The sequence below is a fragment of the Borostomias antarcticus genome (assembly GCF_949987555.1).
Source record: "Borostomias antarcticus genome assembly, chromosome: 4".
Lineage (NCBI taxonomy): Eukaryota > Metazoa > Chordata > Actinopteri > Stomiiformes > Stomiidae > Borostomias > Borostomias antarcticus.
In genome coordinates, this window is record NC_140237.1 from 9,790,111 (window position 1) to 9,814,312 (window position 24,202).

Here is a 24,202-nt window from a genome sequence, read left to right on the forward strand (position 1 = left end):
TCTGTGTTGACCACCCGTAGATGTGTAGACCGCCTCGCGTCCACCACGCGTAGACGGTGTGTCTGTGTTGACCACCCGTAGATGTGTAGACCGCCTCGCGTCCACCACGCGTAGACGGTGTGTCTGTGTTGACCACCCGTAGATGTGAAGACTGTGTTTGTGTTTGAGCGAGTGGGCAGTCCAGCCAGTGTCCAGGGCATGTCTGGTCTGGGCGGTTTGGGGTCATGTCATTATTGTATCCCTGTCATTCATCCTTCAGTATCAGAAAAGGGTTTTATAAGAGTGGGGTGGTAGGGGGTGGAAATTAGGTGGTCTACTGGGGGGGGGGTGGTCCTGATCCTAGAGATCAGGGTGAACCAGCATCAGTCGTCCTCCTGCTGAGGGTGTCTGAGACCCTCATGAGGACCATGGCTGCTGTTGAGCTGGACCGTGTTCCTGAGCCATGACCACAGTACGGTGCTGCGGTGATAACCTTTGACCTGTATGACTCAACATGGGGCACTTAAAAAAGTGAATCATCCTAATGTTCTGCTCCCCCTCCTCCGCCTCCTAACCCCTCTCTTCCTCCTCCCAGACGACGAAGACCGCGACATGCAGGGCGACCGGGCGGTGGACTACGGGAAGAGACACCAGGCCATCGACATCCTCTAGACCACCTGCTGTGAAGGATCTGGCTCCACGTGGAGGGAGAGGGACTTGAACCCCCGACACAGACACACACACACTAGACTCTCTCAGCGTTGTGATTTGGATCTCATGATGGTTTCTGATCCTGAAAACTGCTATTTGGCACACATCCTCTAGGGCGGCGGACTACTCTGTAGACACGGTACGGATGAAGACTTCACAACTCTGCAACAGAACCTAACGCCATGTAACACGACAAACAGAAGATGAAAGTCAGGTTTATTCGTGACATAATGAAAAGTTTCTCTGCTGCAGTCTACCTTCACAATGCTTTTGTGTTTGTTTTTTTAAGTTATTTGTCACTAGAGGTCAGTGAAGAGATGACAAGTATATATATAATGTGTAACAGTATAATGCGTACTGTACATTTGCATTTGTTAAAAAGACCGATTATGGAGGATTTTTGTTTACTGCTTTGTTAAATGAACAGGAGAAGACTAGTGGTCTGAAGGACCCTTGTGTCAAGATGAGATGACCGGTTCTGATCCGACCAAGTCTTGCCACCTCTCCACTGCTCAGCATACGGCTTGGCCAGGGGATTCACGCTTCTTCTGTTCTTACCTTGACCTGTCTTTCCTGAAGAAGGAATATGTTTTCTTTTCTCTTTTTTTTTATTAACTGTTGCTTGATGACAAACTGAAACTTGAAAGTGTGTCAAAGAAGTGGAACAGGCTGAGTGTTTCCTCCTCCTGTCTGGTGTGTCTCCCCTCCTAGTGGAACAGCACCACCACCACTGGTGCCAAGGACCCGTCGTGCCCAACGAAACACACGTGTGATCCCCGCCTCCGACTGCCCTAACACTCCCGGGGGATTCCGTCTGTCCAGGAGGCCGTGCATGCATCTCTACTACTACTAGCAGCGATCTCTAATAATCTACCCAACGATCATCCTGTAGCTTAAAAGCAATAGTTACTTAGACCACCTGACTTGGGTACATTTATCTGGAAGACTGACCTCATCATTGCCCAGCTGGAACTGACACCTGCTTTCTTGAATGAACTTTGGCAGAAGGTATTTCTGTACATAGCCGTCTCCATGTGTACCGTAGGACCTGAGGGAAGCTTCTTAACATTTTAGATCATTGAGCATTACATCACTTGTTTGTGCAGCTCTAAAAGAAACCAGATTTTGTATGGAAGGGTGGCATATTGAATGTATTGTTTATTGGATTTCATTTTTTCAGGATCACATTTATGGGCATTTAAAGGTATGTGGCTGGTCAACTAATTGGTAGCTTATAATTTAGAGATGCTGGGTGAGAATGGGACCAGCTCAGTCCTGGTACATCCTTCAAATATAAACCTGGAGAGGAACCGCTCCTGGAGCTTCATCACTGTGACCTGTGGGACTTCATACTACTTACTGGGAAAATGGATAATAATCATACTTCATAATGGTTATCAATCATTGGTAACAGTAATCAAACAGTTGCTTATGTGTATTCCTCAAATTGCTTTTTGATTCATAATTTATTAAAGCCGTTTTTTTGCTCTTTTAAGTGTGTGAATTGCTTGTTTCAAACATGAGTGTGGAGACCTGCCTGTGTAAAGCTTAGGCTACTGGTAAGGAACCTGGGTGGAAGTCTACACATCTGTAATGGGGAGTGAACAATGCCAGTTTGGTACGAGTCTCTTTGAACACTACTTTTTAATAGGCTGTTATTTCGTTTCACAATGACTTCCGAGTCCCGTCAATGTATTAACTAGAATATTATAAGCCAAGTGTGTTTTATTCAAGCTGCATGTTTCGTCGGGAAAGGCTTCCAGTGTCATTTTAAAGCAGCCTACTAGGTTGTTTGTGCTGCGCTGCCAGTGCGAGGGGGTGTGTGTGTTCATGTGTGTGTGTTCATACGGGTATCCGAGGGGGTGTGTGTGTTCATGTGTGTGTTCATGTGTCCATACGGGTACCTTCCTTTCACACAGTGGATAAGGAGGCGGGAAATGGCGACTGGCAACACATCGCTGGATCAGTTTTTAGACGGTCCCTGAACACGGCGAAGTCGGATCACGGAGAGAGAAACCTGCCTGCTGCCCTGACCGTGTCCGCCAGCTCAGTCTGCTCGACCTGTCCTCGGTCTGGAGGTACCGCGGAGCACCGGAAAGTAAGTAGTGATTTGGGCATGAGGGGGTGTGTGAGACGTCCAAATAAATCTGTTCCTTTCATCCTCCTGCATGTCTGGGGGCTCAGCTAGCCTCACGGTAGCGTGCTAGTTCATCCTCCTGCATGTCTGGGGGCTCAGCTAGCCTCACGGTAGCGTGCTAGTTCATCCTCCTGCATGTCTGGGGGCTCAGCTAGCCTCACGGTAGCGTGCTAGTTCATCCTCCTGCATGTCTGGGGGCTCAGCTAGCCTCACGGTAGCGTGCTAGTTCATCCTCCTGCATGTCTGGGGGCTCAGCTAGCCTCACGGTAGCGTGCTAGTTCATCCTCCTGCATGTCTGGGGGCTCAGCTAGCCTCACGGTAGCGTGCTAGTTCATCCTCCTGCATGTCTGGGGGCTCAGCTAGCCTCACGGTAGCGTGCTAGTCGAGCGTAGCTTCCTCCAAGCTCTGTTTTGCTAACAAATCATGGCCTCCTTGGATCAGGCTAATTCCTGAAACGTTTGATGTTCAACGTCGTGCTGTTGTTGTTGATCAGGCACATCGCCTCGAACTATTGAACCATCACACACCGCTAGATATAATACGTTTGTATTGTTAGCTAGCGTTTCATTCAGCCTAGGTAACGCAGCTAGACTAGAACATCCCACAGGGAACACGGACGGCTAGCTAATGCTAATGCTAACGACATTCCAGCAAGCGACATTCCCGGACCCAAACTGGAGCTAGTAGCTGATTAGTTTGCTTGCTAGCTAGCTAGCTTTCATGCGCGTACATGTTTTGTCAAGCTTTTATTTTGAAAGCATTTAAAAGCAGTAGTGATTAGACGGTTAATAAAATACAGCCAAGTTAACTAGTAGCTAGCTAACGTTACAGCAAGCAGATAGGGATGGGCATGGCTAAATGCTGGAGGGGTATGGAATAGCTGGCTGGATAACTAGTTGTGGTAATGATAGTTTAATGAAGGCTATCGGGTAGCTAGCAAGCTAGTTAATTAAATCAAACTTGTATTCTGTTGAATATAATCGAACAGCTTGCCATCTCGTTTCTAATGTGGGGCCTTCTCCCAGATTGGGAGCAGGGAAGCTCTCAGAAGAGCCCTGTGTTTTCCCGCTCACTTGATGCTCTGTGTTTGCATGTGTGGGCAGGGACTGAGCTACCCAAGCTGGATAAACCTGTGTCTCGCTAACGTTTCGCATTTTATTAAACCAATCCAAGTTGGCATTGTCATATAGATGGTTGTGGTGAACAAAAACTCAATACATTTGTGTGTGTTTGTGTAGTTTCTTGTCATCAGTCACCAGTGAGACCGATGCATCAGATGAGTTACTGGCTGGCTAAGCTAAGTTAGGGTACTCCCAGTAAGGGTTTCGGGGTGTAAGGAATCTCAACGTCTACGAACACGGCGTATCTTTTGGATCTATGACTTGTTGCTAGTTAGCATCCCCTCTTACCACTATGGAATCCAGACCTATAGATAGTTAAGATAGTTAGATAGAGACTTTAATGATCCCCCTAGGGGTAAACCTACACTACTAGAACACTGAAACCCCAGCCGTCTGTTGTTCAGTTTAGTGAGGCACAGAGAGTGTGTGTAGTAACTGTTGCATCCTTGTGCTGATGCAAAGCAGATGCAGTGCAGAGCGATGCAGTGGGAGACTAACTGTGGATGGAGGGAGCACACACACACACACACACACCGTAGAGAGAGAGTGTGTGCCTGGCACAGAGTCTGACAGGTCCTGAACATGCCTGGACACATTTTGAGCCAGTTGTTCTTATGTAACGCTGAAATTGGCTACAAAAGGCCAGGCAGGCTGGGAGGAAGAGTTGGGCTAACTAAGAATAGTTCTATCCTGGCTCTGTTAAAGAGCCACCATGAAGAGCTTTGCTCAGCTGCCTTCTTCATGGAGAGTTACATGGGGACAGGCCTGATGATAATCCATCTTTTGTCATTGAACTTGGCACGGTTCCTTTGGTTAAAGGTCAGCGGGTCAGACCAGACCGACCTGTGCGTGAAGATCCTGCAGCTTTGGTCAGGGCTTCCAGTACTTTGAATAGGCTTCCTTCCTTCAACCTTTCCGCTAAGAAATCACAGACCTGACCAGATTGGTACCAGCTGTGTAGACGAGAACCGCAGGCGTTCACCTACTCAGTCACGCCAGGGCACCGATGGCATCAGGTGAGAGAGGGCGGGGTGGAGGAAGCGTGCGTGGAGTATTGAGGCAGGGCCGTGGGGGTGTGATGGGAGGTGAGGAGGAAGCGTGTGTGGAGTATTGAGGCAGGGCCGTGGGGGTGTGATGGGAGGTGAGGAGGAAGCGTGTGTGGAGTATTGAGGCAGGGCCGTGGGGGGTGAGGAGGAAGCGTGCGTGGAGTATTGAGGCAGGGCCGTGGGGGGTGTGATGGGAGATGGAGGAAGCGTGCGTGGAGTATTGAGGCAGGGCCGTGGGGGGTGTGATGGTAGATGAGGAGGGCCGAGGCCAGCTGCAGCTGCCATGGCGTAGTGATGTGGAGGAAATGTGACCCTGAACACTACCAGATGTCTGCAGCAGCCTGGGTTAATGTAGCTCTGCTGCACCACTGCTGGGGTTTTTCCCCCTTCCATTCCCCTCTCTCTCTCTTCACTAACCAGGCTGTCTTCTGCTTGACTAGTAGTCAGGTTTTCAGATTACCAGGCGATCTGCACAGTTTAGTCGCTGGTGAGGAGGATGGGACGAGATACACGTGATACGGTGTGATTCACGATATAAGCCAACTCCCAATATTGCCTGATGACCCAACGAAGTCAGCTGTCTTAATTCCCCTTGACTTGACATGCTTGACAACTTGAATGCCTAAAATGTAATTTGGTTACTGTGCTAACTAGTGTGAATGACTGCTAGTTAGCCGGCAGGCTTGGTAGGTAGCATACACCACCTGAGAGGTAGTCTGCTTGCTCATCGTGAACCGTTTGATCAAAACAATGCTTTTTTTTTCCGTATGGCGCTATAACGTGTTAGGATATTTGGTCACGCTCCTAGTGTCGCTGGTCTGAGTTGTGTTATAGAGTTCCTCTAGGTCTTCATTGTGCTTATTCTGTCAGTAACTAAGTTGTCTCTGTCTCTTCTTCCCTCGCCTGTCTCTTCTTCCCTCGTCTCTCTCTGTCTCTTCTTCCCTCGTCTCTCTCTGTCTCTTCTTCCCTCGTCTCTCTCTGTCTCTTCTTCCCTCGTCTCTCTCTGTCTCTTCTTCCCTCGTCTCTCTCTGTCTCTTCTTCCCTCGTCTCTCTCTGTCTCTTCTTCCCTCGTCTCTCTCTGTCTCTTCTTCCCTCGTCTCTCTCTGTCTCTTCTTCCCTCGTCTCTCTCTGTCTCTTCTTCCCTCGTCTCTCTCTGTCTCTTCTTCCCTCGTCTCTCTCTGTCTCTTCTTCCCTCGTCTCTCTCTGTCTTCTTCCCTCGTCTCTCTCTCTTCTTCCCTCGTCTCCGTCTCTCCTTCCCTCGTCCCTCTTCTCCACTCTGCCACATTTATCTCTCCCAATCTTCTACCCTCCATCCCTGTCTGTCCTCCTCTCTCTCTCTCTGTCCTGTCCTCTCTCCTCCTCTTTCCCCCTCCACCCCTCTGTCTATCCTGCCCCCCCCTCTCTCTCTCTCTCTCTCTCTCTCTCTCTCTCTCTCTCTCCCCCTCTCCCCGTCCCTCAGTCTTACATGTGACTGGTAGGAGGATGAGGCTGAGAATGCGTAAGGCTTCTCAGCAGCCTAACCCCGCCCATGCGGCCCGCCCCTCCCGGACCAAGAGGAGACACTCGGAGGTGGAGGAGGACACGCCCACCAGCGGGAGGAGGGGCCTGTTGTCCACCATCAAGAAGTTCATCAGAGGAAATGCCGTCAAGGTGAGCGTCATCCACAAAGCTCTGCCCGTGTAATGTGCACTTCTAACGTGGCCTTTGCCTTCTTCCTCCACTCACTGATCTGATATGAAGTGATTGGTAACAGCTGTGCAGAGTAACAGCATTACTTACACAACAGAGTTTACTTACAGAAAATAAGGAAAAGTATTTATCTCTTGGGAGCAGGGGTGAAAATTAACTTTTTGGCCACGGTGAGTCACCTGCCAAGGGGACTGTAGATGAAAAAATCTACCGGCCAAGTTTTTTTTTGTTTTTTTTTTCAGATAGCCTTCCCAAATCTAGTCTCCAATTGAAATACTTGATCCTTCCATTTAAATTCACTGATCTGACATGACTTGACTTGAAAGTGCACTTTTTATAAATTAAGTATGCATTTTTAGAGAATTGGAACAGGGTCGTTACTCAACACTGTAACCTGATGTAGCGTAGCCTTACGCTAACCTGTTGTAGCGTTCTGTGCATAGTGCAACACTGTAGCCTGATGTAGCCTAGCGTAGCGTACATAGCGTTACAGCGCGTCCTGGTGTTACGTAAGCTGCTGTTACCCGTGGCCGCTCCCCAGGCCTGGATTGAGCTCCTCTGCAGGTCGGGATGTAAATCCAGGGTTTGTCAGGAGCCAGTGTCGTGTTTCCCTGGTGGAATGCAGCTGCCTGGCAGAGGAATCGGGCTCACAGCTAAATTTAGCCCCAGGCTGAGAGAGAGAGAGAGAGAGAGAGAGAGAGAGAGAGAGAGAAGAGAGAGAGAGAAGAGAAGAGAAGAGAAGAGAAGAGAGAGAGAGAGAGAGAGAGAGAGAGAGAGAGAGAGAGAGAGAGAGAGAGAGAGAGAGAGAGAGAGAGAGAGAGAGAGAGAGAGAGAGAGAGAGAGAGAGAGAGAGAGAGAGAGAGAGGTGTGTACAGTAGGTAGTAAGGAGCTAGTGTGCATGTACAGTAAGGAGCTGTGTGTGTACAGTAGGTAGTAAGGAGCTAGTGTGCATGTACAGTAAGGAGCTGTGTGTGTGTGAGTAGTAGTTTGTGAGAAGGCAGACCTGGCGTGGACAGCGTTCCTCTCTCAGAAGAGCGTAGTGTGAGCGGTGCCGTGTGTGTCGCGTCTCCCTGATCACGCTGTGTGAACGGACCAGGGGGCAGCCGGGCTCAGTTTCACACACGCAGCCTCTGAATGGATTCTGTTTCAATGTTTAATATGTCCGTCTGGGCGTAGTAGCTAAGCCTGGCTGACTCCACTCAGCCCTCGGTTCATGTATTCACACAGTCTGAGCAGGAGCACTGATCCAGGACCAGTCTTTATGAATACGGTCAGGCTTCTTTAGACTGTTTAGTCTGATCTATGGACAGTTTATAGATAGGTTGTTTTCTCAGTCTCAATTCACTATCAACCCTGTCTGAATAGGAGTCCTGATTTGGGATCAGGTCCCAGTATCTATCCCATCTCATTCAAATGACACAAACTGGTCCAAGATCAGGACTCCTACTCTGAGAGAATTTTCGCTGCTAATTCTCTCCCCTCAGGTGGAGCAAGAGAACCCGACTAAGAGGACACGCCTCCACTGTGACGTGGACAACAACCTGATCTCCTCCACGCCACATGGGGGCGACGCCCCCAGACGGACCATCGCCCGGGGAGGCAGGAGAGGCTCCATCAACGGAGGTGCGTAGTCGGTGCCTCCTATAGGCGAACGGAGGGAACGTGTCGCCGCAGCACCCAAACGAGCTGTCGGTCTATTAGTAGCATAGTAAAACTACCCAGGGCTGTAGCTCAGTTGGTAGAGCGGGTCGTTCAATGATCGAAGGGTCAGTGGTTCGAATCCCAGCAGGTTAGCACCTTGCATGGCAGCTACCGCCATTGGTGTGTGAATGTGTGTGTGAATGAGGGGCCATTGTAAAGCGTTTGGGTGCCGCTAAGGTGGAGAAGCGCTTTATAAGTGCAGTCCATTTACCTGCCCCTGACCTTTGAACCCTGACCCTTCAACCCCCAGAGGCCACCAACCATGACAGGAGTAAGCCAGAGAAGGCCAACGGTCGTCTGGAGGAGCCGGTGGATGTGGTCAGCCCCCCCAGGACCACCCTGCTGGGGACCATCTTCTCCCCCGTCTTCAACTTCTTCTCGCCAGCCAACAAGACCGGTAAGAATGGCGCCCCGCCTCCTACTCCGCCCCTAGGAGGAGAGCGGAGGATGTTGAGGGCCTGTGTCGGCGCTTCGCTAACCCACGCCTGGGCTCCTCCCCCTCAGCCTCATCGGGCTCTGATTCGCCAGGGCAGGCGGTGGAGGCGGAGGAGATCGTGAAGCAGCTGGACATGGAGCAGCCGGAGGAGACGCCCACCTGCACGGCCACGGCCGCCTCCACCCTGGAGGTCTGCTGCTCCCCCGCGCCCCTCTACCCCCCCGGGGGCCCGGGCCCGCCCCTCCGGCAACCCCTCCACGCCCCCGAGGCCCCCCCGGACGAGGGCGAGGTCCACTCCGACCTGCCCCCACTCACAGGTAGGCGCCCGGAGGCCAGGAGCTGATTGGCTGGGAGTGAGGCTCATCTCGTCGAGTCGGGGGGGGGGGGGGGGGGGGGGGGGGGTTCGTGTTCCTTACCCGTCTCTCCCTTCTTTCCACCCCTCCCTCTCTCTCTCTCATCCCTCTCTCCTTCTTCCAACCCCCTTTCTTTTGGTTCTCCCAGCCCCAGGTGTTCCCTCAGAGCCCAGCTATGTGGAGGTCCAGCCCACAGTCCCAGCTGAGGGGACCTACGAGGAGGACTGGGAGGTCTTTGACCCGTGAGTAGAACTACAAGTCCCACAATCCACCCACTGCTCTGAGTTTCACATCGTCGTAATGACAGGATGACAGGGCGGGGGGGGGGTGTTCAGGTGTGTGTGGTCCTCACTAGGTGGTTGTGGTTGTGTTCAGGTGTGTGTAGTCCTCACTAGGTGGTTGTGTTCAGGTGTGTGTAGTCCTCACTAGGTGGTTGTGTTCAGGTGTGTGTAGTCCTCACTAGGTGGTTGTGTTCAGGTGTGTGTAGTCCTCACTAGGTGGTTGTGTTCAGGTGTGTGTAGTCCTCACTAGGTGGTTGTGTTCAGGTGTGTGTGGTCCTCACTAGGTGGTTGTGTTCAGGTGTGTGTAGTCCTCACTAGGTGGTTGTGTTCAGGTGTGTGTAGTGCTCAGTAGGTGGTTGTGGTTGTGTTCAGGTGTGTATAGGCCTCACTAGGTGGTTGTGTTCAGGTGTGTGTGGTCCTCACTAGGTGGTTGTGTTCAGGTGTGTGTGGTCCTCACTAGGTGGTTGTGTTCAGGTGTGTAAGGCAAGGCAAGTTTATTTGTAAAGCACATTTCAGCAACAAGGCAATTCAAAGTGCTTTACATGAGACATTAAAAGCATCAAGACAAAGTGTAATACATAAAAGGTCACATAAAACGAAATGCAAAAAAGGACACTTTATCACGTACTGAAACCTTCTCTCTCTCCACTCACTTACGTACAATGTCCTTCTGTATAGTTGCTCGCTGGCTTTTCACCAGTGCCTCAAACATCCTTTCGGAGCAAGGGACCACATCAGCTGTCAGTGGCCTAATGTTGTGTCACTAGGCACAGCTGGCACCAAAAATCCAACTTCTCCATTTCCAACATACATTTCCTTCTTTCTCTTCCTCCCTCAAGTCGTTCTACTAGTGTTGTCACGATACCAAAATTATGACTTTGATACAAAACCTGCCCAAAATATCTCGATACTGATACCGAAACGATACCACGGTGAAAATCTAAAACATAAGGAAAAGTAATGGAATAATAGATGACAGAACATGAAACTTTAAATTGTTGGCCTTCTTTAGTGCTCTGTTCAGTCTTTTTGCATCTTTTGAGTCTTAATCATATTTCCTGTAGCTTTCAAACACAGCTGGAAGGGAAGGCTGCCTCGACTGGGGGGCTTGGGATTGTGCTGGCTTCTGTTTGTTTGTCTGTGTGGGGAGAAATCAATAATTTATGCCTATGTTGTTGCAAACTGTGAGATAATAAGAAGAACTTGAAAAGATTATTATTAATTAACCCAGGCCTATTGAAGCATTTTTGCTATTCCAAATTATCAGAAGAGATAATTGTCTCACGGTTAACAGTTCTCTCGCTCTAGGAGGTCGGAGCGGGTATTGATTTTTTTTTGTCACGTGCGCTAGGCAGAGAGCTAGGCTTGCAGCCAGGCTGCAGCTATGCTAGCTAAAAGTCTCATGCTACGGATGGAAATTAGCTTCTCTAGCTATCATCTGGTGCAATAAATGTATTGTGCATTCATACATTCAAACATAAGGTAGACCTGGGAGAGAGAAGCAGAGCGCTATAGCCTACAAACAAACACTGCTTCACTGTCGCATGAACACAACTATACGGCTCTTATTAAAACAGCTATCTTAAAGTATCGATACTTTAAAGTTGGGTATTGTACCGTTTTTTGACGACAGTATCGCGGTACTTTTCTATTATCCATACACCGTGCAACACTACATTCTACTAACATTCTCTAGGCCTGTGTAGGCCTCACTAGGTGGTTGTGGTTGTGTTCAGGTGTGTGTAGTGCTCAGTAGGTGGTTGTGTTCAGGTGTGTGTAGTCCTCACTAGGTGGTTGTGTTCAGGTGTGTGTAGTCCTCACTAGGTGGTTGTGGTTGTGTTCAGGTGTGTGTAGTGCTCAGTAGGTGGTTGTGGTTGTGTTCAGGTGTGTGTAGTGCTCAGTAGGTGGTTGTGGTTGTGTTCAGGTGTGTGTAGTCCTCACTAGGTGGTTGTGTTCAGGTGTGTGTAGTCCTCACTAGGTGGTTGTGTTCAGGTGTGTGTAGTCCTCACTAGGTGGTTGTGTTCAGGTGTGTGTAGTCCTCACTAGGTGGTTGTGTTCAGGTGTGTGTAGTCCTCACTAGGTGGTTGTGTTCAGGTGTGTGTAGTGCTCACTAGGTGGTTGTGTTCAGGTGTGTGTAGTGCTCACTAGGTGGTTGTGTTCAGGTGTGTGTAGTCCTCACTAGGTGGTTGTGTTCAGGTGTGTGTAGTTCTCACTAGGTGGTTGTGTTCAGGTGTGTGTAGTCCTCACTAGGTGGTTGTGGTTGTGTTCAGGTGTGTGTAGTGCTCACTAGGTGGTTGTGTTCAGGTGAGTGTAGTGCTCACTAGGTGGTTGTGTTCAGGTGTGTGTAGTCCTCACTAGGTGGTTGTGTTCAGGTGTGTGTAGTCCTCACTAGGTGGTTGTGTTCAGGTGTGTGTAGTGCTCAGTAGGTGGTTGTGTTCAGGTGTGTGTAGTGCTCACTAGGTGGTTCTGGTTGTGTTCAGGTACTTCTTCATCAAGCACGTCCCTCCGCTGACCGAGGAGCAGCTGACCAGGAAGCCGGCGCTGCCCCTGAAGACCCGCAGCACGCCCGAGTTCTCCCTGGTCCTGGACCTGGTCAGTACACACACACACACACACCCGAGTTCTCCCTGGTCCATGACCTGGTCAGTACACACACACACACACACACACCCGAGTTCTCCCTGGTCCTGGACCTGGTCAGTACACACACACACACACACACACACACACCCCCGAGTTCTCCCTGGTCCTGGACCTGGTCAGTACACACACACACACACCCGAGTTCTCCCTGGTCCTGGACCTGGTCAGTACACACACACACACACACAGGCCTAACCCAGTAACGGCTGACCTGTCTGGTCCTGTCCCCGCCATCAGGACGAGACCCTGGTCCACTGCAGCCTGAACGAGCTGGACGACGCCGCGCTCACCTTCCCTGTCCTCTTTCAAGACGTCATCTACCAGGTGGGTGCAGTCACACACATGGGGCCTGGCCAGCAGAGGGCAGTAGAGGCCTATCCAACAGGTGGAGGTCAGAGTCTCGGCACACATTTCATTAAAGAGAAGTTGACGGCTTTAATGAGCGATGCTCTTGAGTGTAGCTCAATACTGTTGATGCTCTGACTGAGTCTTAACTCATCACTGTATTCCACTCACTGTTAATGGTGTAATGACCCAAATATTCCTTCTCTGATGTAGTATTTTATATTTCGCGTGTGTCCAGGTGTACGTACGACTGCGGCCGTTCTTTCGAGAGTTCCTGGAGCGCATGTCGCAGATCTACGAGGTAAACCGGCTTCCTGTTCCACTTCCTGTCGCTCCATTACTATTCCTCCACTTCCTGGTCCTCACCCTAACACCTGAGCGCTCACAGGACTGATGAGATGACGCCTGAGTGTGCTCACTGAGGAGTGTGCTCACTGAGGAGTGTGCTCACTGAGGAGTGTGCTCACTGAGGAGTGTGAGGAGTGTGCTCACTGAGGAGTGTGCTCACTGAGGAGTGTGTGCTCACTGAGGAGTGCTCACTGAGGAGTGTGAGGAGTGTGCTCACTGAGGAGTGTGTGCTCACTGAGGAGTGCTCACTGAGGAGTGTGCTCACTGAGGAGTGTGAGGAGTGTGCTCACTGAGGAGTGTGCTCACTGAGGAGTGTGAGGAGTGTGCTCACTGTGCTCACTGAGGAGTGTGCTCACTGAGGAGTGTGTGCTCACTGAGGAGTGTGCTCACTGAGGAGTGTGCTCACTGAGGAGTGTGCGCTCACTGAGGAGTGTGCTCACTGAGGAGTGTGCTCACTGAGGAGTGTGCTCACTGAGGAGTGTGCTCACTGAGGAGTGTGCTCACTGAGGAGTGTGTGCTCACTGAGGAGTGTGCTCACTGAGGAGTGTGCTCACTGAGGAGTGTGTGCTCACTGAGGAGTGTGTGCTCACTGAGGAGTGTGCTCACTGAGGAGTGTGAGGAGTGTGTGCTCACTGAGGAGTGTGCGCTCGAGTGTGCTCACTGAGGAGTGTGTGGAGTGTGTGCTCACTGAGGAGTGTGCTCACTGAGGAGTGTGCTCACACTGGTCTGTTTGTCCTCCAGATCATCTTGTTCACAGCCTCGAAAAAGGTGTACGCAGACAAGCTGCTCAACATCCTAGACCCCAAGAAACAGCTGGTCAGGTACGTGTGTGGGGGTATGTGTGTGTGTGTGTGTGTGGGGGGGGGGGGCGTGTGTGTGTGTCTAGATTTAGGTCTAGCGGGGCCCTAGGGCACATGCTAAGTCCAGGGCCTGTTCAGGTGTCAGAGTTGTGGTTTAGCTGCATTATTGATGAAGGGCTCCTGACTTGGGTCATTGATTGATTTTTCTCCCTCCCTCCCTCCTCCCTCCTGTAACCGTAGACACCGGCTGTTCCGTGAGCATTGTGTCTGTGTGCAAGGAAACTACATCAAGGACCTGAACATCCTGGGGCGGGACCTGTCCAAGACCATCATCATAGACAACTCTCCACAAGCGTTTGCATATCAGGTGACTTCATCAACTATACATCCCGTCTGGGGGGGTGACAGGTCAGCGCCTCGCAGAGCGCCTTAGACCGGGGGGAAGGTTCCAGAAGAAAAGAAGTATCTTAATCCCAGTTGTCCCCTAACTAACTGTGTCCATTGTTGTGATGCACAGACACAAAGCAGCAGATCACTGTCTGTGCTGAATGAATGGCCGTGTGTGTCTGTGCGTGTGGGGCTACCTCCTCACCAGTTTTTTTATTTATTATTATTTATAGATGAGATCACCAGGCGTTTTGACTTCTTCACTTGTCCCCATTTAGAAACTGGAAAACAATTACAATTAGCGTGTCCAGTGTAGACTACCTCCTTACCTGACCCAGTGTGTCTAGTGTAGACTACCTCCTTACCTGACCCAGTGTGTCTAGTGTAGACTACCTCCTTACCTGACCCAGTGTGTCTAGTGTAGACTACCTCCTTACCTGACCCAGTGTGTCTAGTGTAGACTACCTCCTTACCTGACCCAGTGTGTCTAGTGTAGACTACCTCCTCATCTGATCCAGTGGGTCTCTTGACTACTTCCTCACCTGACACTGTCTAGGGTGGACTACCTCACCCGGCCCAGTATCTCTAGATACCCCCTCACCTGACCCAGTATCTCCAGACTACCCCCTCATCTGACCCAGTATCTCCAGACTACCCCCTCACCTGACCCAGTATCTCCAGACTACCCCCTCACCTGACCCAGTATCTCCAGACTACCCCCTCACCTGACCCAGTATCTTTAGACTACCTCCTCACCTGACCCAGTATCTCTAGATACCCCCTCACCTGACCCAGTATCTCCAGACTACCTCCTCACCTGACCCAGTATCTCCAGACTACCTCCTCACCTGACCCAGTATCTCTAGATACCCCCTCACCTGACCCAGTATCTCTAGATACCCCCTCACCTGACCCAGTATCTCCAGAAACCTCCTCACCTGACCCAGTATCTCTAGATACCCCCTCACCTGACCCAGTATCTCTAGAAACCTCCTCACCTGACCCAGTATCTCTAGATACCCCCTCACCTGACCCAGTATCTCCAGAAACCTCCTCGCCTGACCCAGTATCTCTAGAAACCTCCTCACCTGACCCAGTATCTCTAGAAACCTCCTCACCTGACCCAGTATCTCCAGAAACCTCCTCACCTGACCCAGTATCTCTAGAAACCTCCTCACCTGACCCAGTATCTCTAGATACCCCCTCAGCTGACCCAGTATCTCCAGACTACCCCCTCACCTGACCCAGTATCTTTAGACTACCTCCTCACCTGACCCAGTATCTCTAGATACCCCCTGACCTGACCCAGTATCTCCAGACTACCTCCTCACCTGACCCAGTATCTCCAGACTACCTCCTCACCTGACCCAGTATCTCTAGATACCCCCTCACCTGACCCAGTATCTCTAGATACCCCCTCACCTGACCCAGTATCTCCAGAAACCTCCTCACCTGACCCAGTATCTCTAGATACCCCCTCACCTGACCCAGTATCTCTAGAAACCTCCTCACCTGACCCAGTATCTCTAGATACCCCCTCACCTGACCCAGTATCTCCAGAAACCTCCTCGCCTGACCCAGTATCTCTAGAAACCTCCTCACCTGACCCAGTATCTCTAGAAACCTCCTCACCTGACCCAGTATCTCCAGAAACCTCCTCACCTGACCCAGTATCTCTAGAAACCTCCTCACCTGAACCAGTATCTCTAGATACCCCCTCACCTGACCCAGTATCTCCAGACTACCCCTCACCTGACCCAGTATCTTTAGACTACCTCCTCACCTGACCCAGTATCTCTAGATACTGGGTCAGGTCAGGGGGTATCTAGAGATACTGGGTCAGGTGAGGAGGTAGTCTAAAGATACTGGGTCAGGTGAGGGGTAGTCTGGAGATACTGGGTCAGGTCAGGGGGTATCTCCAGACTACCTCCTCACCTGACCCAGTATCTCCAGACTACCTCCTCACCTGACCCAGTATCTCTAGATACCCCCTCACCTGACCCAGTATCTCTAGATACCCCCTCACCTGACCCAGTATCTCCAGAAACCTCCTCACCTGACCCAGTATCTCTAGAAACCTCCTCACCTGACCCAGTATCTCTAGAAACCTCCTCACCTGACCCAGTATCTCTAGAAACCTCCTCACCTGACCCAGTATCTCCAGAAATCTCCTCACCTGACCCAGTATCTCTAGAAACCTCCTCACCTGACCCAGTATCTCTAGATACCCCCTCACCTGACCCAGTATCTCTAGATACCCCCTCACCTGACCCAGTATCTCTAGATACCCCCTCACCTGACCCAGTATCTCTAGATACCCCCTCACCTGACCCAGTATCTCTAGATACCCCCTCACCTGACCCAGTATCTCTAGATACCCCCTCACCTGACCCAGTATCTCTAGATACCCCCTCACCTGACCCAGTATCTCTAGATACCCCCTCACCTGACCCAGTATCTCTAGATACCCCCTCACCTGACCCAGTATCTCCAGACTATCCCCTCACCTGACCCAGTATATCTCTAGACTACCTCCTCACCTGACCCAGTATCTCTAGAAACCACCTCACCTGACCCAGTATCTCTAGACTACCTCCTCACCTGACCCAGTATCTCTAGACTACCTGCTCACCTGACCCAGTATACCCCCTCACCTGACCCAGTATCTCTAGATACCCCCTCACCTGACCCAGTATCTCTAGACTACCTCCTCACCTGACCCAGTATCTCCAGACTACCCCCTCACCTGACCCAGTATCTCTAGAAACCCCCTCACCTGACCCAGTATCTCTAGAAACCCCCTCACCTGACCCAGTATCTCCAGATACCACCTCACCTGACCCAGTATCTCCAGATACCACCTCACCTGACCCAGTATCTCCAGAAACCTCCTCACCTGACCCAGTATCTCTAGATACCCCCTCACCTGACCCAGTATCTCCAGATACCACCTCACCTGACCCAGTATCTCCAGAAACCTCCTCACCTGACCCAGTATCTCCAGACTACCCCCTCACCTGACCCAGTATCTCCAGACTACCTCCTCACCTGACCCAGTATCTCTAGAAACCTCCTCACCTGACCCAGTATCTCTAGATACCCCCTCACCTGACACCTGACCCAGTATCTCCAGAAACCTCCTCACCTGACCCAGTATCTCTAGAAACCTCCTCACCTGACCCAGTATCTCTAGAAACCTCCTCACCTGACCCAGTATCTCCAGAAACCTCCTCACCTGACCCAGTATCTCTAGAAACCTCCTCACCTGAACCAGTATCTCTAGATACCCCCTCACCTGACCCAGTATCTCCAGACTACCCCCTCACCTGACCCAGTATCTTTAGACTACCTCCTCACCTGACCCAGTATCTCTAGATACCCCCTCACCTGACCCAGTATCTCCAGACTACCTCCTCACCTGACCCAGTATCTCCAGACTACCCCCTCACCTGACCCAGTATCTCTAGATACCCCCTCACCTGACCCAGTATCTCTAGATACCCCCTCACCTGACCCAGTATCTCTAGATACCCCCTCACCTGACCCAGTATCTCTAGATACCCCCTCACCTGACCCAGTATCTCCAGATACCACCTCACCTGACCCAGTATCTCCAGAAACCGCCTCACCTGACCCAGTATCTCCAGACTACCCCCTCACCTGACCCAGTATCTCCAGACTACCTCCTCACCTGACCCAGTATCTCTAGAAACCTCCTCACCTGACCCAGTATCTCTAGATACCCCCTCACCTGACACCTGACCCAGTATCTCCAGAAACCTCCTCACCTGACCCAGTATCTCTAGAAACCTCCAGTATCTCTAGAAACCTCCTCACCTGACCCAGTATCTCTAGAAACCTCCTCACCTGACCCAGTATCTCCAGAAACCTCCTCACCTGACCCAGTATCTCTAGAAACCTCCTCACCTGAACCAGTATCTCTAGATACCCCCTCACCTGACCCAGTATCTCCAGACTACCCCCTCACCTGACCCAGTATCTCCAGACTACCCCCTCACCTGACCCAGTATCTTTAGACTACCCCCTCACCTGACCCAGTATCTCTAGATACCCCCTCACCTGACCCAGTATCTCCAGACTACCTCCTCACCTGACCCAGTATCTCCAGACTACCTCCTCACCTGACCCAGTATCTCTAGATACCCCCTCACCTGACCCAGTATCTCTAGATACCCCCTCACCTGACCCAGTATCTCTAGATACCCCCTCACCTGACCCAGTATCTCTAGATACCCCCTCACCTGACCCAGTATCTCTAGATACCCCCTCACCTGACCCAGTATCTCTAGATACCCCCTCACCTGACCCAGTATCTCTAGATACCCCCTCACCTGACCCAGTATCTCTAGATACCCCCTCACCTGACCCAGTATCTCCAGAAACCTCCTCACCTGACCCAGTATCTCTAGATACCCCCTCCTCACCTGACCCAGTATCTCCAGATACCCCCTCACCTGACCCAGTATCTCCAGAAACCTCCTCACCTGACCCAGTATCTCTAGATACCCCCTCCTCACCTGACCCATTATCTCTAGATACCCCCTCCTCACCTGACCCAGTATCTCCAGAAACCTCCTCACCTGACCCAGTATCTCTAGATACCCCCTCACCTGACCCAGTATCTCCAGAAACCTCCTCACCTGACCCAGTATCTCTAGATACCCCCTCCTCACCTGACCCATTATCTCTAGATACCCCCTCCTCACCTGACCCAGTATCTCCAGAAACCTCCTCACCTGACCCAGTATCTCTAGATACCCCCTCACCTGACCCAGTATCTCCAGACTACCCCCTCACCTGACCCAGTATCTCTAGATACCCCCTCACCTGACCCAGTATCTCCAGACTACCCCCTCACCTGACCCAGTATCTCTAGAAACCTCCTCACCTGACCCAGTATCTCTAGATACCCCCTCACCTGACCCAGTATCTCCAGACTACCCCCTCACCTGACCCAGTATCTTTAGACTACCTCCTCACCTGACCCAGTATCTCTAGATACCCCCTCACCTGACCCATTATCTCTAGAAACCCCCTCACCTGACCCAGTATCTCCAGACTACCCCCTCACCTGACCCAGTATCTTTAGACTACCTCCTCACCTGACCCAGTATCTCTAGATACCCCCTCACCTGACCCAGTATCTCCAGACTACCCCCTCACCTGACCCAGTATCTTTAGACTACCTCCTCACCTGACCCAGTATCTCTAGATACCCCCTCACCTGACCCATTATCTCCAGACTACCTCCTCACCTGACCCAGTATCTCCAGACTACCTCCTCACCTGACCCAGTATCTCCAGACTACCTCCTCACCTGACCCAGTATCTCCAGACTACCTCCTCACCCGACCCAGTATCTCTAGATACCCCCTCACCTGACCCAGTATCTCTAGATACCCCCTCACCTGACCCAGTATCTCCAGAAACCTCCTCACCTGACCCAGTATCTCTAGATACCCCCTCACCTGACCCAGTATCTCTACAAACCCCCTCACCTGACCCAGTATCTCTAGATACCCCCTCACCTGACCCAGTATCTCCAGAAACCTCCTCACCTGACCCAGTATCTCTAGAAACCTCCTCACCTGACCCAGTATCTCTAGAAACCTCCTCACCTGACCCAGTATCTCTAGAAACCTCCTCACCTGACCCAGTATCTCTAGAAACCTCCTCACCTGACCCAGTATCTCTAGAAACCTCCTCACCTGACCCAGTATCTCTAGAAACCTCCTCACCTGACCCAGTATCTCTAGATACCCCCTCACCTGACCCAGTATCTCTAGATACCCCCTCACCTGACCCAGTATCTCTAGATACCCCCTCACCTGACCCAGTATCTCTAGATACCCCCTCACCTGACCCAGTATCTCTAGATACCCCCTCACCTGACCCAGTATCTCTAGATACCCCCTCACCTGACCCAGTATCTCTAGATACCCCCTCACCTGACCCAGTATCTCTAGATACCCCCTCACCTGACCCAGTATATCTCTAGACTACCTCCTCACCTGACCCAGTATCTCCAGACTACCTCCTCACCTGACCCAGTATCTCTAGATATCCAGTATCTCCAGACTACCCCCTCACCTGACCCAGTATCTCCAGACTACCTCCTCACCTGACCCAGTATCTACAGAGTACCTCCTCACCTGACCCAGTATCTCTAGAAACCACCTCACCTGACCCAGTATCTCCAGACTACCTCCTCACCTGACCCAGTATCTCTAGACTACCTCCTCACCTGACCCAGTATCTCTAGACTACCTGCTCACCTGACCCAGTATCTATAGATACCCCCTCACCTGACCCAGTATCTCTAGATACCCCCTCACCTGACCCAGTATCTCTAGACTACCTCCTCACCTGACCCAGTATCTCCAGACTACCCCCTCACCTGACCCAGTATCTCTAGAAACCCCCTCACCTGACCCAGTATCTCTAGAAACCCCCTCACCTGACCCAGTATCTCCAGATACCACCTCACCTGACCCAGTATCTCCAGATACCCCCTCACCTGACCCAGTATCTCCAGACTACCTCCTCACCTGACCCAGTATCTCTAGAAACCTCCTCACCTGACCCAGTATCTCTAGATACCTCCTCACCTGACCCAGTATCTCCAGAAACCTCCTCACCTGACCCAGTATCTCTAGATACCTCCTCACCTGACCCAGTATCTCTAGATACCCCCTCACCTGACCCAGTATCTCTAGACTACCTCCTCACCTGACCCAGTATCTCCAGACTACCCCCTCACCTGACCCAGTATCTCTAGAAACCCCCTCACCTGACCCAGTATCTCTAGAAACCCCCTCACCTGACCCAGTATCTCCAGATACCACCTCACCTGACCCAGTATCTCCAGATACCCCCTCACCTGACCCAGTATCTCCAGACTACCTCCTCACCTGACCCAGTATCTCTAGAAACCTCCTCACCTGACCCAGTATCTCTAGATACCTCCTCACCTGACCCAGTATCTCCAGAAACCTCCTCACCTGACCCAGTATCTCTAGATACCTCCTCACCTGACCCAGTATCTCTAGATACCTCCTCCCCTGAATCAGTATCTCTAGATACCTCCTCACCTGACCCAGTATCTCTAGATACCTCCTCACCTGACCCAGTATCTCTAGATACCTCCTCACCTGACCCAGTATCTCTAGATACCTCCTCACCTGACCCAGTATCTCTAGATACCTCCTCACCTGACCCAGTATCTCCAGACTACCTCCTCACCTGACCCAGTATCTCCAGACTACCTCCTCACCTGACCCAGTATCTCTAGATACCTCCTCACCTGACCCAGTATCTCTAGATACCTCCTCACCTGACCCAGTATCTCTAGATACCTCCTCACCTGACCCAGTATCCAGACTACCTCCTCACCTGACCCAGTATCTCCAGACTACCTCCTCACCTGACCCAGTATCTCTAGATACCCCCTCACCTGACCCAGTATCTCTAGATACCTCCTCACCTGACCCAGTATCTCTAGATACCTCCTCACCTGACCCAGTATCTCTAGATACCTCCTCACCTGACCCAGTATCTCCAGACTACCTCCTCACCTGACCCAGTATCTCCAGACTACCTCATCACCTGACCCAGTATCTCCAGACTACCCCCTCACCTGACCCAGTATCTCCAGACACCCCCTCACCTGACCCAGTATCTCTAGACTACCTCTTCACCTGACCCAGTATCTCTAGACTACCTCCTCACCTGACCCAGTATCTCCAGACTACCTCCTCACCTGACCCAGTATCTCTAGATACCCCCTCACCTGACCCAGTATCTCTAGATACCTCCTCACCTGACCCAGTATCTCTAGATACCACCTCACCTGACCCAGTATCTCCAGACTACCACCTCACCTGACCCAGTATCTCCAGACTACCTCCTCACCTGACCCAGTATCTCTAGATACCCCCTCACCTGACCCAGTATCTCCAGACTACCTCCTCACCTGACCCAGTGTGTCACCTGACTATTGATGTGTGTTCCTCCCCAGCTGTCCAACGGGATCCCCATCGAGAGCTGGTTCATGGACAAGAACGACTGCGAGCTGCTGAAGCTGGTGCCCTTCCTGGAGAAGCTGGTGGAGCTGGTAGGAGGCTGCCGCCTCACACACACACACCGATCAACCAATAACATGCTGTATTGATCTGCTGTTCAACTCCGCAATGGCTCGCTCAATACTTTAGTTAGATGTCACTAAACGCTAGTTTGTTTTTCTGAGAACCATATTCTTTCTCATTCAATAGTCTTCTCACTTCCTGTTTTGATATTAACCTGCTCTGTCCAAAATGGCTTATTTTTTGTCTGTTTCCCTTCACTACTGACCTTGCTCTGTGCCCCACCCCCCAGAACGAGGATGTGCGGCCTCACGTTCGAGAGCGGTTTCGTCTGCACGACCTGCTGCCCCCCGACTGAGCAGCTCCGCCCCCCCCCCCCCCCCCCCCGGACCCCCAGGCCTCTGCGACTGACTGAACACACACACATGTACAGAGCCATCTTTGGATAACCTACTATAAACGTTGCCATTTCTTGTTGACATTTTAGCCCTTTTCTCTACTTTTATCCTTTTTTGTTATCCTCATCCCTCGTACGGCTTTTGAAGCAACTCTGAGAGAAAGAAAAAAAAAGAAGTTTTACAAAAAGCAAGAATTTCTACAGATCCACATGTACAGACGAAATACACAGACTATTACCGGCAAGAGCGAGAAGGAAGTGTCCGATCCCTCCTGATGACTCTCTTCGGTGTCGGAGTGGCTCCCTCTCTTTGAGGGAGGGGGGTCCGTGGCCCCTCTCTGCTGGAGTGGGGGGGGGGGGTCAAGGTGCTGTCTGAATGGAGGAAGAGGACCACACACTGGCCCCCGGCTCCCAACCCCTGGTGATTGGCTACCCATTTCAACAGGAATGGCCTGTTGTGTGTGTGTGTACGTGTGGGTGTGTGTGTACGTGTGTGTGGGTGTGTGTGTGTGGCCATTTCTGTGTCCTCCATCTTGGGGGATTTGTACAACCTTTTTACCTGTAGTGTAGGATCTCCTGATGATGCATTCCTCTGTAGCTCTTCTGTTGTGTAGATCTCATAGAAACCGGTGGTAGATCTCTAACTCTTGTCTCGGTATGAAGCAAACCTTCCCTCTGCCTGGAAAATATCCTCTACAGTCTTTAGAGAACGGGGAGAACGGACTTTTTACCCAGCTTTTTGATAGGAAGAACATGGAGGTTGTTAAGTGTTGAGATGGCGGTGTGTTCCTCCTCCGACGCCAGATCAACTAGAATGAATCCAGAACTTCCAGTGTTTGTCTGTTTATGGTGCATATTAATATCCCCAGTTTAAACCATAGTGAGTACTGTTATCCAGGCCAGCGGCCTCAATCAAACACACCGGTGTCAGTTGGCATGGCGGTCGTTTCACAAACCGGTGCGGTCATATGTCGTCGGATATCTGTCATGTTGTCATTTTGATGGCTAGCCAGCCCCTGAGCTGAGGGCATCGATCTAAACCTTTAGTAGATATTTGATTCCAATCAATTTATTTGTATCCCTAATGAAGTATGCCAGGTAATGACATGTTACTGTAGTAGCGCTGGGTAGGGCTAACTCTGTATTACCCTGCTCTGAGATGGGAATGCCAGCGTTTTTAAAATCGCAAACATTCTAAACTGTTGATCTGGAACACGTGTTCCAAGCTCCGGATGAGCGGCTTAGAACGTCGCAGCTTCAGAAAGGTTCTGGGGGTGTTGAAATGCGATGTAGCATGGCCAGCCTGCCTCTCCTACTCCCTGACGGACAACAGCCTGCTCACTGTGGTTTAAACGCCCCTCCGCCATTTATAATGTTTATCTTTTATAAGTTGATTTTACTCTTATGTATTTTTTAAGCTTTTTTTTTGTCTTTTCTTTTGAATGCAGTTTGAGCTCATTATGTGGGAGATCTGTGATGGTGAATGTGTGTCTCTTCCTAGGCGTGGGGAGAGCTGTAGAATATACCAGGATGTAGCGCTGTTGTTCCCTGTCTCTCGTTCTGAGGTGGCAGGGGCAGTACCTGGCCCCGGTCACAGAAGGAGTCAGTTTAGCGTAGAACCCCCCCCACCTCCAGGTTCCATGCTCTCCGGTGGACCTGTCCATCTCTTGCTTATGTAAACTGTGCCATACCGACCCATCCCATGTGACTTCCTCCCCGACATAAG

General features: G+C 51.1%; 2 protein-coding genes across 3 annotated transcripts in view; both read left to right on the forward strand.

Moving 5' to 3' along the window:
• Positions 1–2,055, forward strand: part of golm2 (golgi membrane protein 2) — a 14,662-nt gene extending 12,607 nt beyond the window's left edge. For both annotated transcript variants that reach the window (XM_084436586.1, XM_084436587.1), the window contains one exon: positions 575–2,055. In XM_084436586.1, coding sequence (XP_084292712.1) covers positions 575–651 — 77 coding nt within the window. In that variant the 3' untranslated portion in view covers positions 652–2,055. The remainder of the gene's footprint in view (positions 1–574) is intronic.
• A 591-nt stretch (positions 2,056–2,646) lies between these two features.
• Positions 2,647–23,785, forward strand: ctdspl2b (CTD (carboxy-terminal domain, RNA polymerase II, polypeptide A) small phosphatase like 2b). Its single transcript, XM_084436627.1, has 13 exons — positions 2,647–2,788; positions 6,454–6,644; positions 8,168–8,306; positions 8,635–8,781; positions 8,889–9,137; positions 9,322–9,415; positions 11,935–12,046; positions 12,335–12,421; positions 12,681–12,743; positions 13,532–13,611; positions 13,831–13,957; positions 22,016–22,111; positions 22,372–23,785. The coding sequence occupies exons 2-13, from the start codon at positions 6,477–6,479 to the stop codon at positions 22,435–22,437; spliced, it is 1,428 nt and encodes a 475-aa protein (XP_084292753.1). The 5' UTR covers positions 2,647–2,788; positions 6,454–6,476; the 3' UTR covers positions 22,438–23,785.
• The last annotated feature ends 417 nt before the right edge of the window (positions 23,786–24,202 follow it).